The sequence below is a fragment of the Martes martes genome (genome assembly GCF_963455335.1).
Source record: "Martes martes genome assembly, chromosome: 12".
Taxonomy (NCBI): domain Eukaryota; kingdom Metazoa; phylum Chordata; class Mammalia; order Carnivora; family Mustelidae; genus Martes; species Martes martes.
Window position 1 is genome coordinate 27,289,688 of NC_137900.1, and position 19,605 is coordinate 27,309,292.

A 19,605-nucleotide genomic window follows, 5' to 3' on the forward strand; every position below is an offset into this window, starting at 1 on the left:
TAAGTGAAATCCTTACACCAACAAAAGTTGCAGTGAAAATGAGAGCACACATCATTTAGAGAAAAGGTACTTTAAAACAGTTTTACAATGACCAGACTGAAAGCACAGAGTAACTGAAGAAAATAAATTGTAAAAACTGTTACTTACCCTACCCTGCACAAAACACATGCCTTTATAATAATGACTATTTATTTTTTTTAAGATTTATTTTTTATTTTATATTTGAGAGGAAGGGGAAGGAGAGAGGGAGAGAATCTGCAAGCAAATCCTTCACTGAGTGGGGAGCCTGATGTGGTGCTTGGTCCCATGACCCATGAGATCATGACCTGAGATGAAACCAAGAGCTTGACATTCAAATGACTGATTCATCCAGCTGCCCCATTTGACTGACAGATTAGACAGTGTATCCATCTCCAAACAGTCTAACCTAACTTTATTAGAAGTTTCATTTGCCTTCCTAATTTAAAAGCTTTAGAAAGGCTATGACTGTTTCTGAAGTAGCTCACAGAAAATAAAAATAAGGATATCATTTACAGCCTAAAATTCAGTAATATAAGAAAATATTTGAGGTGAAAAGAACTGTTTCTTAAAATATCATTAAACTTGTACAACTTATTAGCTAACATTAACAAGTCTGAAAAGTATATGTTACAGGGGTAGGGGCAGATAGGACTATATGGGAATTATGTACTTTCCACTCAATTCAGCTATGCATCTAAAACAAAATCAAAGTTTATTAACAATAACAAAAAAGCTTATAAAAAATAAATGTTATGATCACAGTATTGAATTTTAGACACTAAAAAATGGCTTAGAAAAGGACATTTCTCTGCATAAGAGTTTTAAATTTAAAAAAAAGTTTTAAATCAACATTAACTCTATTAACTAAATCATACTTAAAAAATGAGTATTTACTAGGTACCCATTTTATTTTTTAAAAGTCTATAGTTTTTTTAAAAATAATTTTTAGAAAACTGGTCTAACATTTTATGTTTCAAAATATATTTTAGCTATTTTTAAAATGTTTTTTTAAATGACCAAAGAAATTTATAAAAATACAAATAGAATGTCTTAAAAAATCCAATGAAAGTCTATCAGTAGAATCCAAATATAGTAAGAAAGCACTACTGCTATATCTTATAGTTGATTTCAAAGGGCATGTAAACCTCGGTTTCCCTACTTCTCTGCCTACCCCCAGAGGCTAGTTTCAAAAACACTGATGCTTTAGGTTGCCTTCTCCTGTCTGACTGCATAAAGGATCTCTTTAAGAAGTAATTTACAGTTTATTTCCATAAATCATACAGCCTAAGGGTTTTTTCCTCAGAGACACCTATGGTCTTATACAAAAGTGATTCTCAAGCTTTGTTCCCATCCTACACACAGAACGTGAGACTCTTGTTAAAGTTGTCCACGACAGCAATGATTAGGAGACAGGGGCTGGAAACTAGAAGAGTACTCTAGCACATCTTATCTCCTATCACCATCATGTCCTTAGTAGATGAGAAGTCACTGTTTCACAGTATTTGAAGAGAATTCAAAAGACATTTTGTAAGAATAATATACTCTGGTCAACCTAAAATTTAGAGAAGTCACTCAACAGAAAGTACTAAAATTTCATTAACTTCTACTCTACAAGGCCCCTAAAGTTTGAATGTCAGTTGCAAGATCTCTAAAATTTTCTCCCAGTTTGGTACAGACTGAAAAAGTCATTACTTAGGCTCTCCATTTAAGCTTTCAGTCAACTATAATATATTGACATTTTTACTACTAACCAATTGGAAAATTTTTAACTCCTTCCAAAGTTACAACCATTTTTATGTGAAGTATATGAAAATCACTCTTAATTTAGTTTCCTCTTGCCCTATACCAAACCAAACCAAATCAAACAGAATGAGGAATAATTAGCATGACACCTGAAAATCTTTCTGTGGCAAGAAAAATAAGTACTTGTAATATTCATTTGTTTGCTGTTGATTATCCAAGCTTCAAATGATTGCCCATTAGGTTCTCAATCTTCCAAATTAAAAACTTCAAAGTCACCTAATATTTTATTAGTCTTTAATTTCAAAAGTAAACTTTAAGCCCCAGTTGTTTCCAATAAAAGACTATGGCACCAGGGGCGCCTGGGTGGTACAGTCAGCTAAGCATCTAACTCTTGGTTTCAGCTCAGGTCTTGACTGAGTCCAGTGGTGGGCTCTGCACTCAGTGTGGTATCTGCTTAAGATTCTCTCTCTCCCTCTGCCCCTCCCATTCATGCTCTCTCTCTCCCTCTCAAATAAATAAACACATCTTTTAAAAAAAAAAGTCTATGACACTAGAGAAGAGCAGTCTTAGTAAAGAAAACATTTTAATGAAGGAATATGCACTTAAAAGTCACACACACACATCTAAATATATAAAACTTTATAAATAAATGTATTTCTAAATGCATATAAATATATCTGCATCCAACAAATTAAAATGATAGAAAACTTTTATTCATAATGTACTACTTGCACTGCTCATAAGTTACCAGTCAATATTTAATGTACCACAACATGCCTTCTTAAAAATTATGATGTAGATAGGCTCAACCAAGATTTCATAAAGACCAAAAGCAAGCTATTTAAGTACAGAGAAGTAAAAAAGAATTGCATATGATTCAGTTCTATTCTTGCAAATTACATTTAACTCAGTATAACAAATGTGACATTAATACATACTTGAAAACCAACATCATACTATACGAAAAGGAAGTCCTTCAAATAATTTTTACTGCTTGAAGTCCTGAGATGTTTTACCTTATATTTTCCCTGATCACAGCCACACAAAGTACTTTCCATGGTATAGCTTCTTTGTACCCCGATCTCCCTCCAAACTACGACACGTGCCGTAGATTCTTTAGATTTTTCTACTACAAAGCTACAGCTGCTCATGCAAAATGCTGGGGCAATATGGCTCAGTATCTTAGGCAAAGTCTGCAAAGGTAAGAATGACATAAGATTTCATGAAGGTTTTTTTAAAATAATATTGTTTTTGTAATTTTTAAAACTTTTCACAAAAGCACAGTGATTAGAGCAGGGCTATGTGTGTGGATCTTCTTGCTTTATCCTCTGCTTTTCCAAGCATCCAAATCATTCTTTACTAATTTAGAATGTTCTGCTTTCCTGGATGAACAGTAATCAGTTAGAAAACAGAATAAAGGATCACATTCACAGTAGCAACCAATAAATGAATAAAAACTATGTTAAAAAATGTTTTAAAACTATGGGAAAAAAAACCTCATGTTTAAAAAACAAAGCAACTTTAGTCATGAAAGATGGTCTACTAATTAAGAGATTTCACATTATAAATGTCAATGAGCTCTAAATTAATCAACAAAGCTAAGACATCACAATCAAAATGCCCACAACCTTTTCAACTTCAAATTATTCTCAGGTTCTCTTGGAGTGTGTAAGTATGGGGGCAGAGCCAGGGCAACTCTGAAAGAAGAGGCTTTGACTAGAGACATGATCCAACAGATATTAACCTAATTACATATGTAAGGGAAGTAAAATTGTGATAGTGTGTGGGAGTAGATATATCTCCAGAAAGAAAGAGAATTCTGAATTAGAACCAAAGGCAGATTTTAAAATTAGAATGATTAGTGGAGAGAAGACTGATCACTCCCGAACTGCTGACACCACTGGAGAGCCACTGGGATAAACGAGCTGAAGCCACTCTTCAGTAGTTCAAGTCTAGCTGGATCATGAATTTAAACGTACAATTAGTAAAATTGCAAAATGAAATTAAAAACAGTAAACGTGGAACTTTAAAAAAAAAAATCTTGGGATGAGAAGTCTTTCTAAGCCTCAAAACTCAGAAGTCATTTATTTTTTTTTTAAAGATTTTATTTATTTATTTGACAGACAGAGATCACAAGTAGGCAGAGAGGCAGGCAGAGAGAGAGGGAGAAGCAGGCTCCCCGCTGAGCAGAGAGCCCGATGTGGGGCTCGATCCCAGGACCCTGGGATCATGACCTGAGCCAAAGGCAGAGGCTTTAACCCACTGAGCCACCCAGGTGCCCCTCAGAAGTCATTTAAAAAAAAAAATCAACTGGGCACCTGAGTAGCTCAGTGGGTTGAGCCTCTGCCTTCGGCTCAGGTAATGATCTCAAGGTCCTGAGATCAAGCCCCACATCGGGCTCTCTACTCAGCAGGGGGCCTGCTTCCCCCCTCTCTCCCTGCCTCTCTGCCTACTTGTGATCTATCAAATAAATAAAACCTTTAAAAAAAATCAATAAACATGATGCAAGTTTCAAGTTACCACATACACACAAAAAATGTTTTAGTATATTTGTGATACATATAAAGAGTTGTTAGCTTAAAAACAATAATGATTAGATGAGCAGTATAAAAATAAGCAAAGAATATAAGAAAAGGCCTATAAAAGAGAGGGAGAGGTCATAATTGGCCAAACATATGAAAAGATACTCAACCTCATTTATAATTACAGATATGCAAATTAAAACCCTCAGTTTTTCCCTGGCAGAGACGACCGCATGCTGTAGTAAGGGTATGGAAACAGCACTGTCAGCTGTTGTACGGAGCAGTATCAACTTATACAACCTTTTTGTAGGACAATCTGGCCATACTATTCAAATAGCCACTAACAGGTTGGACTACTAAGAAACAAATTTTGGTACGTCTGTACAGTGATAAAAATGCAAAGCAATGCACACTGGCCGTGGTATGGGAATTAAAAGAGAACTTCATAGGCTACATGTACATACATTTCAGAATTAATGTTCTTAGAGGCAATCTCACAACACACATGGTAGAAATGATTCGTGACTGAGAGATAACTTTTTTCACTTACTACTTTTGTTTCTGGAGTGTTCCCATTTTTTTTTCTTTTTATATAACCCTAATCATTTTATTTATTTGGGAAAGGGGAAGAAGAAAGAAGACACCAAAAAGAAAATGTGCCTTTGAATTTCTGCTCATGGCAGTGGTATGCTACTAAAACTCTTTTGGGAAAATAACCTGGGGTGCTTTGTTTGAGCACAAATATAGTAAGGAAAGTCACTGTGCCCAAATGGAGAGCACCCAGGGCGTGAAGCAGTCGGATCTCCTTAAGTCCTGGGCATGCCTCAAAACATACCCAGACGCGTGGAAACATGGTATGTAACAGATGGCTTTATAAATTGGCACAGGAAGGATGTACTGTTTAATAAATGGGGCTGAGACAACTGGCTACATATGGGAAAACTAAAATTAGATCCCCAACCCTCATACAAAAATAAATTCCCAATAGATTAAGAATCTAAATATGAAAAGCAAAAATTTTAGAATGTTTAACTTGAAAAAATCTGAAACAAAAAAACGGCAAAATGGCAACACTTGCTGAATCGGAGTAGTTCGTGTATGTTAAATTATTTTCTGTAGTGCTATGCATGTTCGAACTCCAAAACTCCACACATCTCTGTAATAACTACCCTGTATCCTCCATCTTCCACAACGTCGCAGGAAGCTGCATTATCACTGGTGTGCCATACGGTCTCTTTGATGCTGCAGCCATACATAAATACATTCTTCTTTCGGGAATGGCCGTGATAATCACAATAAACCTGGAAAATACGATATATTTTAAAAGTCAAAAAGTTTCAAATTCATATACTGCCAAATAAAGCTAATTAATACCAAGACAATAAATGAGTCTGTTTCTTTGTTTTTACATTGTAACTGAACCACCATTTAACAAGTAGAACTAATAAAAGTAGCAATACTGTGTTCTGGAAAGGATCTGTGATTAATTCCAGAATGGCTAAATCCTTTCCAGGACCTGCATTTTAAGCCACAAGTTCCACTCTTTCTTATGTATCTACTATTTACCATTTAAAAAATAATAAGGTCAATTACAGTTCAAATCTACAGAGCAATCATCACTGATCCAGGGTTGTTAAAACATTTACCTAATTTGAAAGAACATGAAAATGCTCTCATGAAAAACACTATTTAAAAAAGGGTATGGTTTCAATTTAATTTTTAAGAGCATCATTTTTAAAATGAAGAAGAGGCTTGCATGTCACTGCTGCTCCTTCTCTACAGATTTCCTATCTTTCCCAAAGGAAGATCACCTCATTTAAACCATAATACAACGGAAACATTCTGCGGAAAACAGAAGCAGCATATAGCGTCTATATGTTTGGAAGTCTACCACTCTGCCTACGCCACCTTTCATGTGTAAACTGGAGACCTACCTCCTTCAGAGTTGACTAAAGAACTCAGAAATAAGCTTCTTCTAGTTTGAGAATTTGGAAGATACATCCTGTTACCTTAGTATTGTTTCAACAGTGAAGTTAAGTACCTAAAACTTACCACCAGGAGTTACCAATATTCGTAAACAAAAAAGATAAAGAGCTCATGCGAACTATAAACCTTAAACCTGATGAAATAAGAATATGGATACACTGTATTAATTTGGTATCATAATACACTGATACTATGTAATTGATAACAGAAGTAATTGATAATAGAAGATATTTTAAAGAAACTGCTTTTGAAATTAAAACTTAACTTTTATAACCATATAATGCTGAGTTGTTAATTAACGAAAGCATCTCTGTGACTAGACAAATACTTACCAGTGGCAAATGCTTCACAGCAGCCAGGTACTGTAGTAGCCCCTTAGCATGATAAATTGTAGGATGTAAATCTGGATTTGGACTTTGCCACTGTCTATTCAGATCCTCTCCACTTAAAGAACAGCGGTGACTACACATACGTAAACACAACCACAAACATTAGTACTGATAAACTCCTACCTATGTTTAATTTGATGAGTCTACTATTAACTATTTCCAGTAAATACATTAGTCATTAAATAAACACTTAAGTATTTGCTTTGTGTAAGATCTTGTTTTACATGCATTTAACCTGGTAAGTTTTCAGATACTTAGGCCAACACTGTCAACCTATTAAAAAAAAAAAACTTGGGGAAACTAAGAGGCGCCTGGGTGGCTCAGTCTGTTGAGCCTCCTCTGACTCTTCATTACGGCTCAGGTCAAGACCTCGGCTCAAGATCTCAGTCGTTAAGATCAAGCTTAGTGTAGGGCTCTGCGCTCAGCCAGAAGCCTCTTGAGAGTCTCTCTCCCTCTTGCTTCTGCCCTCCCACCACTCATGAGTGCACATGTACTCGCTCTTTCTCTCAGATAAATAAGCAAATAAATAAAATCTTTAAAAAGGAAAAAATTAATTCTCATTTTATTCCAGGCTCTCTAAAATTTATTTTCCATTCTGGCTATGTAATAATCACTTGTTACATACTAATATCATGTACTTCAACTGTATTAGTTACTATGTAAAAGTGCTATCTGGGGGGCTTCCAAGCAGCCCAGTTGCTTAAGCATCTGACTCTTGATCTTAGCTTGGGTGTTGATCTCAGGGTTGTGAGTTCTACCCTACACTGGTCCCCGTGTTGGGCTCCAGACAGGTCATGGAGCCTACTTTAAAAAAAAAGTAAAGAAAAAGAAAAGAGAAAGTGCTATCTGAGCTGGGCCCTCCTAAAAAGGAGAAGTATATGAAAAGTTTACATTCTTGAAAAATTCAAATATATTTTCATTTAATTGCAGGTATTAAGTATTGCAACTGAGCAAAAATTTAAGCAAGTATCAGAAGGTGATAACAGAAATATAAACAGAATTTTAACTAGTCAATATGTTTCTAAATTAAAACCAGTCATAAAAGTCTCATTTTAATTCTGTAAGATACTACCTAAAAGGACATTATTCTAGCTTTTTCATTCAAAAAATCTCCTAAAATATGAGAACTATCCACGCTATCTTTATTAAATAAATAAAATATGGTATCTTCAGCTCTGCAGATGCTCGTAACATCAAGACCAAATTCCCATCTTTCAGAAACAGAGACCTTTCCTAATTCCCACAAAAAATAAACTGCACTAACTGTTAAGCCATCTCCACTTAAAAAGAAGTTATCTTCGGGAGGGAGACAAACCATAAGAGACCCTTAATCTCACAAAACAGACTGAGGGTTGCTAGAGGAATGGGGCGGGTAGGGAGAGGGTGGCTGGGTTATGGACATTAGGATGGGTACGTGCTATGGTGAGTGTTGTGAATTGTGTAAGCCTGATGATTCACAGACCTGTACCCCTGGGGCAAATAATACATTATGTGTTAATAAAAATAACAAAAAAAAAAGAAGAAGAAGAAGATATCTTCTAGTATTTCCAGTCTGAAGAATTATTTCTGTCAAAACTATACCTCTTCCTACGAGGAAGAGGCCAGTAGAGAGAGCCAAACCGTATCAGTGGAAAGAGATCCCAGAAGATGCTAAATCTTAGAACAAGCCAAGATCATGCCACTGACAAACAAAAAGGAATATAAGAGGATATGTTAAATATATTTCTCATATCCCAACACTGATTTTTCCAAAACAATTCAAGCAAGACATACATTTCATAAAATCATACTCTTGTAGAATACAGAATTTCTCAAAATATGATACTGCTACATAAAATGTATTTTCCTTTAAAAATTTATCTTAGATGAATTCCCCACCAAAAATTTCTTTGTTCTAGAAAAATTTCTCAATTTGTTTTCCAAATTAAGCTGGATTCTAGTATTTTGAACAGCCACATTGTCTATAGCATGTCTCTAATGTTTGCTTCACTTACTTTCCATTGATGACGCCATCTGGATTTAGCATAGGGACAATTTTAAAAATATAGGATTCTCGTAGGCTCTGGGCAGTAGGGTTATTACTCATGAGGTACTCCAATGTTCCCTTCATTACCCAACTTGCATTAGTTTCTCCAGGATGTACCCGAGCAGATAAGAAAACATAAGGGCGGTTTCCTAAAGTACACATAAAATCTCAAATTAAAATGAATAGCTACTAAGAATTTGTATGCTGTCTGACTTTGGGATTTAGAAATATTTCCATTCAATTGTAAATTCTGATACACATTCATAGCAACAATTTCCTGTGCACCTACTATATACAAGAGTGGCACAAGGTCCTCTAGAGAAAACAGATAAAACCCATATAAGCCATGTCCTAAAGGAGTTCATAGTGTAAACATTACACAACAAATACTTTTTGAGTTGCCTATTTACTTCCCAATAATTAATCTAAAACTAGTTCTTTTATATAATCTTGCTTTTTATAAAGAACAAGTAATTGGGGAAGCTTTAAATATAAATTTATTTTTCATAAAGTCATGGGGGGGAGGGAAAATGTCATTTTACCCGTTTTATAGTTGCTATGATAAGCACAGATAAAATAAGGTATATCTGCTCAGAGATTTATGAAGAAAATTTTTTCATTTTTTCATGATACATTTAGATATATAGGTCTACAATATAACCACTCAGTCCACCCACTTCTTATCAAAATTAGAGCAGTTTTCTTATTTTTTCTATTACAGCTGTACATCTGAGACAATTTTAAAAAAATATAAATAGCAGGAAAAAACAAGTAGCTATTCAGTGCTGGCATCAAAGCATTTGATAGGTTTCTGGTGGTTTTACTTATAATAAAATTATTTTATTAGTTTAATAAATAAATTACTAATCTTAATAAAATTAGTTTATTGTAAATTTTTAAATTTTTAATACAGTTTATTATAAATTTTTAATTGCAAATTTTAAATTTTAAATGTTTAAATTTAAATTTTTAAATGTTTTAAGAGTTCATGTAAACTCTTCAAACATTTTGTTGAATTATACTTTGGGTAGGACTTCTAAGGATAAGAACTACAGAATATTCATATTGAGACCTCAGAGATAATCTCACACAACTCCCCCATTTTCAAAATGAGGAAAATGAGGCACAGAAGTAGGCCAAAGGCCAGGCAGTAATAGGACCAAGACTAGAACCCAGGACTTCTGATGCCTATTCCTAGTACTGCTGCCCTTACAAAATATATACAAAGAAAAGAAAAATAAGAATAACTGGTATTTTGAGTGAAGAAGACAAACTTACGGAATTGACAGATATGTTCATAATAATTAGACTCTGGCATTGCTGTTATAGTCACCAAGGGACAGGTGTTTCCAGACAGGGTTTCACATAACACATCTTTTCGAAAATAGATTTGCTGAGGATTGTGTGCTGATTCCAATTTTTGAAGATGCATCTTGATAAAAATTTAAAAGCAAAGTATACAATCATTTAAAAACTCCCTAGGATAAACAGAAACAAATGTATCCAGAGTTCCACACAACAAAAGTGAATCAGACTCCTAATTCCTTCTCTGAAACCCTCAGGGAGTCAGATGTAGTTCAAACCTCAGTTATTTGGGGCAGGTGAGAAAGGGGGATAGATACAGTGCATATACCGTTAATTCTGCAATACCCCAGTGGGATCAGTGCCAGCAGCCTGCAATAAGCACATTATTATTTCTGCAGCAAAACATACGTGGAGTCACTCGAAGTGGAATCAATATTCTAAATAAGCTCACATCAATTCAGGCCAGGCTTTGCTGCCAAATGGGCTACGAGAAAGCTTTTGGTTTTAAAGCTTTCTGAACTTTGAAATTATAAAAGTGACTATAGACCTGCAGAATGAAATATGAAGCATAAATTTTTTTAACAACTTTTCCTGATTTCAAGATTAATTGTAAGATGTGTAGAAGACACAGAAAGTACAAAGAAAAAAATTTAAAACACCCATAAATGCATCACCTAGATTACTACTAACGAATGCCAATGTAACCTGCTTTTTTTTCCCCCCCAGGGTTCATACGGTTGTAACCTGCTTTTATCACTTAATAATTTGTACACACACAAACATTCATAATTATGAACTCTATTATCATATCACTCAACATGTGAATTATGTGTCTTTTGAAAACACAAGTTTTAATGGTTTTAGTATATGGTTATATCACGCATAAATTTTTCAATCTCTTATTTAAGATACTTAGTTGGTTTCCAAACTTTTGCCTATGTTTGTTCACACAATCACGATTTACTAGTGGTCACTATTTCTGTGCAGGAAACTGTGCCTGGCATTGGGATGTAACAGGGAACAACTAGACCCTACCTTCAGGAAAATACAGAGTGCCACGAAAGCCTGTGATCAGGGGCAGGAAGCCTAGTGGAATCTGGACAGTGAGGAAAGGTCTCCTAGAAGTCACATTCAAACTGAGATCCAAAGGATGAGTGAGGAGGGTAGAGGGGAGTGCTGCAGGTGGAAGGAAGGTACATGGGAAGACCAGGACAAAAGAAAGAGGAATAAAGAACTGATAAAGATGCCCTGGAAAGATGACCAGGAAAGCTGAGAAACAGAATTAACATAGACTGAAGGGCCTCGTAGGCCATTCTCTCACAAGGCACAGCATATATATGTATGGCTGGTAACTGATACAGAAATAAGTGACATGTGGATAACCTTAACAAAAAATGAACAGGCAAATATTTTACTGTGAATTAATACCACAAATATTAACTTAGCTGGAGGATAAACTTTAAAGAGTGAATTATTTTAAAGTTCATTTAAAGATAAATATTAAGTATATAAATAGTTCAAACAATACGTGGATATGGCAAAAATTGTGAAAAACAGTAGAGAAATGATGACATAAGATTCATAAAAATGGCAAGAGAAATCACTAAGGAGCTTTAAGACAAGATTTATGGGATTAGATCTTCCCACCAAGGAGCCCTCCTGCTATAATGTGAGCGAAAAACTAATGAAGAGGAAAGGGGATAGAAGTGAATTCTAGAACATCAGTGAGAAGAAGTGGCAGAGTGGAGAGGAGAGGCAGCGGTAATGCCTGCAAAGGTCATGGTAGTGCCATTGGAAAAAAGGAGGGGAATTCAAAATACATTAAAAAGTAATATCAATAAAGAACAAAAATATATAACCCTGTGAATAATAACATTATATATTCTGATGTTATGTTATTTGGCACAGAAAGATAAATGATAATATCTTTATTGTAAATTATAACCATTATTAAAATAATGTCAGCCACATTGAATATTCTCAGCCTTTCTATCTCTTCTGTTGGGCAGAGTATGTTTTTCTCTCCTTTTCCCCTCATAATTTGGAAGCTTATTTCTAAATCACAGTATTCCAATATCTTCCTGGGTAAACTGATCATATCCCTATGACCTAGGACAGACATTCTGTACTGAGAAAAAAATCTACCACAGTAATTACTTGAATTCATTTTTCAGTTTTGTTTTACAATGCAAACACTCATATCTCAAAAGAACCCAAACAAAACAACATTTATATCCTAAATTCTAAAGAATCTGGATCTAGAACTCTACATCAAACCACTAAAAGAAATGAATTCCCTACAGAAAAACTTACACATTTTCCTATTGTTAGATTTTTTATGAGATTTAATGCCTCTCATTAAAACAAGTGGAAATCTCACCTAGTTAAAATGTGTAAATCATGGAAAGCTATAGATTTCTACACAAAGATGGAGAGTAAAAATCTTTTCAAATTTTTAAAGTATTTTTACTAAATAAAAATGAAGACTACATTTCCATTTTATTCCTTTTAATGTTTTCAACAAGTACTGTATTTTCTAAAATATTCAGCCTTGGATTTTTTTTCTCATCTTATTAAGATATTTCATTAAACCATTTTTTTTCCAATTATCTGACACATGCATATAGCACAATGACAGCCATAAAACAACTCAATGACTTCTCACCTGTAAAGTCGAATATGTGTATGGATAGTGATAAGCAAAGTAGCAAACATCATCTTTATGTGGAAAATTGACAGTGAATGTAATTGTATAGTAAGATTTTCCCTTTTGCCCACCTGCAGCAACTGAACTTCTTGAGAAGTGATTTCTACAATAGAAAAGCAAAAAACATGTTTATTTCTTCCACACAAAAGTTCTGGTTTTCCTTACTACTTTTTTAAACAGAACTTTGGGGGGAAACCCATACAGTTTATAAAAAGTTTAGCTTAAATATTTTATAAAATTTAGACTTGGTACTAATGGAGCAGTTAATTGCTATCAACCGACGCTAGTTTTCAGCTATGGATTTACTACTAAATGGAGTTGAGACTCTACACATCAATAAAAAGTTTAGAACCTAATTCCTCATTAGCCATTCACATTACTGGATCTCACCAATTACCATTGGTGACTGCTACCACACTAGATGAAAAGCTAATAATGGCAACTGTTCAAGTGGATGGATCAGAGAGGACAATTAACTAAATTCACTATCAATCTTAAGATTACAAAAAAAGAAATAACCAGACAGGATGTGTTTCCTGATGTGATGCAACAGGAATTCACTGCACCACTTATGAAGTACTCTTGCCAAAACTCAAACCTGAAGTTGATCAAGCTTCTAGATCTAACCACTACTTTACAGGAAATCAGTAAAATAGAAGAATTAATTATCACCACAGGGATGCAACCAGCAAAACCCAAAACGTGGAAAATTTTGCATGACAAATGACCCAGTTTCTTCAACAAATAAAGGAGAAAGAATAGGGGGGGAAAAAAGGCAACCTACATATTAAAGGAGACTTAAGGGACATAGCAACAAAAATCAAATGTAATGTGCAGCCTTGGTTGGTCGGATTAAAACAAATTAACTATAAAACAACATTTATGAGGGGCGCCTGTGTGGCTCAGTCTGTTAAGTGTCTGCCTTCGGCTCGGGTCATGATCAGCTCAGGTCATGATCTCAGGGTCCTGGGACAGAGGCCCTGGGATGCCTGTCAGGCTCCCTGCTCAGCAGGGAGCCCACTTCTGCCTTTCCCTCTGCCCTTCCCCCCTGCTCCTGCTTGCTCTCTTGTGCTCTCTGTATCTCCCTCTAAAATAAATAAATCTTAAAAAAAAAAAAAACAAAACAAAACTTATGAGACAGCTGGGGAAGTCTGAACAATGACAGGATATTTTATAATATCAAGGAATTTTCTTAGGTGTGATAATAGCATCATGGTTAGACTGTCTTTAAAAATCTCTAAAAGACAAAGATCTTTGAAGTATTTATCATAAATATGATATCTGGAAATGCTTTTAAAAATTCAGTGTGGCGGTAGGGGTGAAAGTATTCCTAAAACAAAGCCAAACACGTGTTGGTAACTGTTGAAACTGGGTGATGAATAAATGTGGTCTCATTATTCTATTACCTGTTTTTGTAAATGTTTGAAGATTTCCCTAATAAAAAGTTTTTAAAACTACAATTACTTTCTAAACTTTTAAATATCACTGACATTTGATGGCCTGAGAGTACTTTGTCTATCAACCTAATTTCTAAAATTTCAAATCATCTTCTATGATTTAAGTAATGAACTAAAGGAAATCCATGACCAACAGTTTATTTATGTGCATGCACATACACATGGGCACGGTATTTTCAAACTGCTATTGTCTTCATTAATGTAGCCACCATATCTTGAGTACTCAGTGACGAGGTGCTATGGGTTGAGGAAAGCACAAAATAAATTCCAGAACTTTTGGCCAACTCTCTTCCCCCCTAAGTTTAACATCTAATTGGAGAGGTATTAATAACAACCACATTACATCTATACGGTAGTCTGTCAGTTATATTCTCTCAGAGACTGGTGGGAGTAGTTTTATTCTCACTGTGCAGATGAGACAAAGAAGCATTGGAAGACTTGGCTGACAAATGAAAAGTTAAGACACATGCAAAGACAGATTTTAATCCTATCTGGATTTCAGGTTTCAGGAAAGCAAGTAGGATACTGCTTGTTACATAGAAAACAGTTAATAAACATGTGTCGAATTGACCTGAATTCCAGTTCCAGGTCTGGAAGTAGCCAAAAGAAGGAACAAAAATGAAACTAAACAAACAAAAATCCTTGCCATCACCCCTACACAAAACAGAACCACGACCTGTCATATTATGACTTTTCACTTGACTACGTGAAAAAGAAAAGCACTTGCTGACTGACAATTCCAATTCCAATTTTATGAGAAAGAGATAAATTAAGGGTACTTTTATATTAGCCTACCATTAAAAGAAATACAAAATGTATTCAGGCACAGATGAACTGCATATCATCTTATATTTCCATCCCTCATTTACGACTTATTTTGCTATTACAAGTAGGGGGAAAACCCTGCTGAAATGAATTCTAGGAAACACTGTCCTTCTCAGAAAGTAATAGCACATTAAGAGCTAGGTTTTTCCAAAGCCATGTCTTAAACCAGTAAGAACATTTAATTTCAGAAGTCTTCTGATTAAAAAAGGAGGAATATTAGAGCTAGTTAAGCACCACATAAAAACCCAAAATCCACTGAACAAAAATGTCAGGATTAAGATTATGAACAGAGAAAAGACAGGGATGTCAAATGCATTCGGTGGAGGAAGTTATCTAGAAACACATGACACATAAAAACAGTAAAAATGGGAAGCAAGACATATAATAATGCCAGATTACTTAGATATGAAGTTGAAGAATAATCCAATCATTCCAGTGAAGCAATAAATGATTTCAAGCACTTATTTCTGACTTGATAAGCAGATGGCCTATGTGAGGTCAAGTTGAACTGCATAGGCTGCTATAATAATGTAATTTTGGAACACATCTCCACGTAAAATATCCTGGAAATTCAAATCAAGTAAATATTTGCATGCAAAAGAGAAAAGATAAGAACTGCACTTAATATCACCAGAACAACAAAAAGGCACTGCTAATTATTTCCTAAAATTCCTAATTTCAGTTTTATTTAAGTTTTCAGAGTCTTTTTAAAGCTAAAAAAGTTGAAGACACATAACTATCTAAGTGGTGAAGATAAGATTTGGACTAAGTAGGTCTGTCTGTCTTTAAGACACATTTTATTTCCACTAAATATACCTCCTCCATAAATCTCAAATTTTAAAGGACTCTGTTAAAGGTAACAGTACAGCATACCAACACAGTTCAAATAATGCAATGACTCTACTTTCTAACCTTCAAATTGAAAGAGAATGAAGATCCCCTTCTGTCACCTGATATCCTATTATTCTTAGAATACTTACTTATAATAACAAATGTCCGTTCCCACACGAATCCACCACGGTCTTGCGTTTAATGCTTCCTGAACCGAATACATGAGTGGTTGCATACCTTTGACAGAGAAATAGGAAAAAAAGGGAAAAAAAAATCTTTTCAGAGTTTCTGAGTTAAAAATTAATCACACCATTATAGAAAGCACCAAATGCTCAGCAAAGCTAAAAGAAAATACATTTCAGTTTTTAGTATGTATAAAAAAAAAGATATTTCTTTAAAATCTCCTCTAAGTCCATCAATGATATGCTTTTAATCCCAGTTTACCTAAAATGGGATTACAACTTTGATGAGTGAGAAGTTATTAAACTTTATTAACTGATCTCTATATGAGATCAAGTAAAAATAATAAAAACAATAAGTAAAATGTATTCCTTGGAGCAAGTGAGAGTCAAAAAATTTGCAAAGAAATAGAAATAGGAATAGAAATCCTCTCTGGGCCGAACCTAATTTGCAGAAACACGGCTCAATGCACCAAGAAGGTCAGAATTGTGGGGAAACACGGGACCGTTATGGTGCTTCCCTCAGGAAAATGGTGAAGATTGAAATAAGCCAGCACACCAAGTACACTTGCTCCTTCTGGGGCAAAACTAAGGTGAAAAGAGGAGCTGTGGGGATCTGGCATTGTGGCTCCTGCATGAAAACCATTGCTGGTGGTGCCCGGACCTAGAACACCACTTCTGCCGACACAATAAAGTCTGCCTTCAGACGAGGGACAGAGTTCAAAGACCAGTAGAAGCTCCATCATTTGAAACGACCGCTAGCCTATAATACATGGGTTAATTTATGTAACAAAATTACTTGGGCTTGTTGTTAAATTTATTAATTAGATCTTTCAATTTGTGGTGCATTAGTTTTGCTTTCTCAAAGGACTTGGAAATTAGAAATCCTTCTAATTTTTATTGACAAAAAAAAGAAATTATATATAATCATACTTTTAACTCTACACTGAGATTAAGGAGGAAAATATCACAAAAATGTCAAGATTGTTTTCTTTTTCAAACTTCTCCAAATATGTGCTTATAGTGGGGAGGAGGTGTAAAGACTATTAACAAAAATAGGATTAAATATGTAGTGTATCTTCTTAGGTAGTTATGGAAATATATTCTATATAGGAACTTTAATATTATCTTACCCAATTTCATAAAATAATACACTAGACTTCTAACTGGAATTAATGAAATTCCTATGTTAATTTTAGAATTATTGACAATTTTTTTAAGGCCTACTTTGACTTTCCTAGAGACAGAATAATTTTCTTTGTCTTGCTACAGAATAATTTTGTTAAATTTACCTCTGAATATTTTTATTAGTCTTTAGTAGTCTCTTGGGTTTTCTACATATGAAAATCATATAATTTGTAATTCAAAGTATTTTACCTCTTCTTTTAGTGTTTGTATCAGTTATTTCATTTTCTACTTCTATTGTCTTAGAGAAATGGAACGACCTCAAAAATGATTCCAAATATAGAGGTAAGAAAACAAACAACTCTGTCTTGTTTTTCATTTTAATCAAAATGTTTTGCCATTCAATACAACATCTGCCAACTGTATCATTTTTAATAAAAAGAGCTCAGGCTGAATAATTTCTGTGTGCCAGACACTGCTCTTAGCATTTTTACATGTGTTAATTCATTAAATCCTCACAACAACCCTCTGTGACAGGTGCTATGATTACTCCCATAACTAGAGTAGTTTCTTTCATAAAATTATTGCACTTAAGTATTTTAATTATTTTATCAAATGTCTCTTCAGCATCCACTAAAAGAATTACATGGCTTGTCTCCTTTAATCTGTTGATGCAGTAAAATATGTTGATAGGTTTCCTAATGTGAGCTATCCTTGCATTCTAAGAAAATGCTATTCTTCTACTAGTATATCATTATATTAGCTAAAATCTCATTTAGAGTTCCTGCATCTAAAAATTGGCCCCTTTAAAAAAAAATTACCTTTACCAAGTATAAGATTACACTAGCTTCAGAAAAAAATACTGAGAAGCTATCCATTATTTACTGGAATAAATAAAAGTACAACCTAATTTTTAAAAGATAAATATAATTCAGCTGAAATACCATCTAACTAAGGTGACTAACAAATATGTTTTTTTAAAGATTTTATTTATTTGAGAGAGAGAGAGCAAGAGCACAAGCAGTACGGGGAGGAGCAGAGGGAGAGAGAGAAGCAGACTCTCTACTGAGCAGGGAGCCCATGTAGGGCCTGATCCCAGATCATGACCTGAGTGGAAGGCAGACACTTAACTGACTAAGCCATCCAGGGACCCCTAAATACATTTTTATTTTCCTTTTCTAAAGTTACAGTCTGTTCAGAATCTCTACTTTTTATTAATCAATTCTGGCATGTTTTGTTTTATTTCTATTTACAATTTATATTTTTTTTTAATTTTTTAATTTTTTTATAAACATATAATGTATTTTTATCCCCAGGGATATAGGTCTGTGAATCGCTAGATTTATACACTTCACAGCACTCACCATAATTTCTATCATTATTTTCAGTATTTTAAAAAATTCATTCTCTTCTTTTTGGTTTATTTTCCTGTTTTTCTACTGTCTTGAGTACTTAGTTCACTTACTTGCGGTCTTTTTAATTTAATTTAATTTTATTTTATTTTTAAGATTTTATCCATATATTCGGCAGAGAGAGAGCACAAGCAGGGGGAGCAGGAGAGGGAGAAACAGGCTCCCTGCTGAGCAGGGAGCCCAATGTGGGACTCGATCCCAGGACCCCAGGATCATGTTCTGAGCCAAAGGCAGACGCTTAACCAACTGAGCCACCCAGGCACCCCTTTTATATTTTAGATAATACAAGTTATTAAAGGCTTTCAATTTCCCTCCAGCTACCAGTTTAGTTATGTACCGTAAGTCTACAAAGTGTCCTCTTTTGAAGGACTCCCTACATTAGAGCTGTTCAGTTGAACTCTACCAGAACACAGATGTTCTGTATCTACAACATCCAAGATGGCAGCAATCTGTGGCTATTAAGGACGGGAGATGGGCAGAGCACCACTAAAATAACAGAATTTTCAACTTTAAATTAACTTAAATTCAAATAGCCACATGTGTGTGCTGGACAGCATGGTTCCAGTGATCTGAAACACCAATTTTAAATTTTCAGATTTTTTTTAGAAGGAACTTTATATTTCCAAGTATCCACTTTTTTTTTTTGAAAAACTAATACTCTGAATCACAATGAAATGTGTAAAATATGAGTATTTTTAAATCACCAATAAGTTGTGCCTTTAACAAAATATACTAAGTTTTAAATGTTTCATGAACATAAGGAGGATACCTTCTTGCACTCCTTCTATAAAGCAGAATGTAAAATGTGAAAAACAATGGTACTTATATTCTGATTCTGTAAGTATAGTTCACTGCTTGCCCACCCCCCAAAATAAAAAATTTCCAGGCTCAAGTTCAAATGGATTCTTTCATACACTTCATCAAATACTCCAACTCATGTGACATTTTGTTTCATTCCCATTTGTAGCGTGACTTTTTTTTACAGTTCTTCTGTTTTATCCTTCTGTGGAAGAAGATACAAAGGACTTCTGTCCTATGTCCCTAACACTTCTCAGTTTCATAATCATATTATAGCAC

At 34.5% G+C, this 19,605-nt stretch overlaps 1 protein-coding gene and 1 pseudogene across 6 annotated transcripts in view; one reads left to right on the plus strand and one right to left on the minus strand.

Moving 5' to 3' along the window:
• AGTPBP1 (ATP/GTP binding carboxypeptidase 1) overlaps positions 1 to 19,605 on the minus strand; it is a 153,034-nt gene that overhangs the window by 18,585 nt on the left and 114,844 nt on the right. For 4 of the 5 annotated variants that reach the window (XM_080819315.1, XM_080819316.1, XM_080819318.1 and 1 more), the window contains 7 exons: positions 15,962 to 16,049; positions 12,658 to 12,802; positions 9,966 to 10,119; positions 8,656 to 8,836; positions 6,605 to 6,734; positions 5,456 to 5,587; positions 2,781 to 2,957 (listed from right to left, as the gene is read on the minus strand). In XM_080819315.1, coding sequence (XP_080675441.1) covers positions 2,781 to 2,957; positions 5,456 to 5,587; positions 6,605 to 6,734; positions 8,656 to 8,836; positions 9,966 to 10,119; positions 12,658 to 12,802; positions 15,962 to 16,049 — 1,007 coding nt within the window. The remainder of the gene's footprint in view (positions 1 to 2,780; positions 2,958 to 5,455; positions 5,588 to 6,604; positions 6,735 to 8,655; positions 8,837 to 9,965; positions 10,120 to 12,657; positions 12,803 to 15,961; positions 16,050 to 19,605) is intronic. The other variant, XR_013967697.1, reaches the window with a different exon arrangement.
• LOC308352944 (large ribosomal subunit protein eL43-like) lies at positions 16,236 to 16,725 on the plus strand (annotated as a pseudogene). Its single transcript has 2 exons — positions 16,236 to 16,282; positions 16,447 to 16,725. The product of its transcript is annotated as a large ribosomal subunit protein eL43-like (transcript).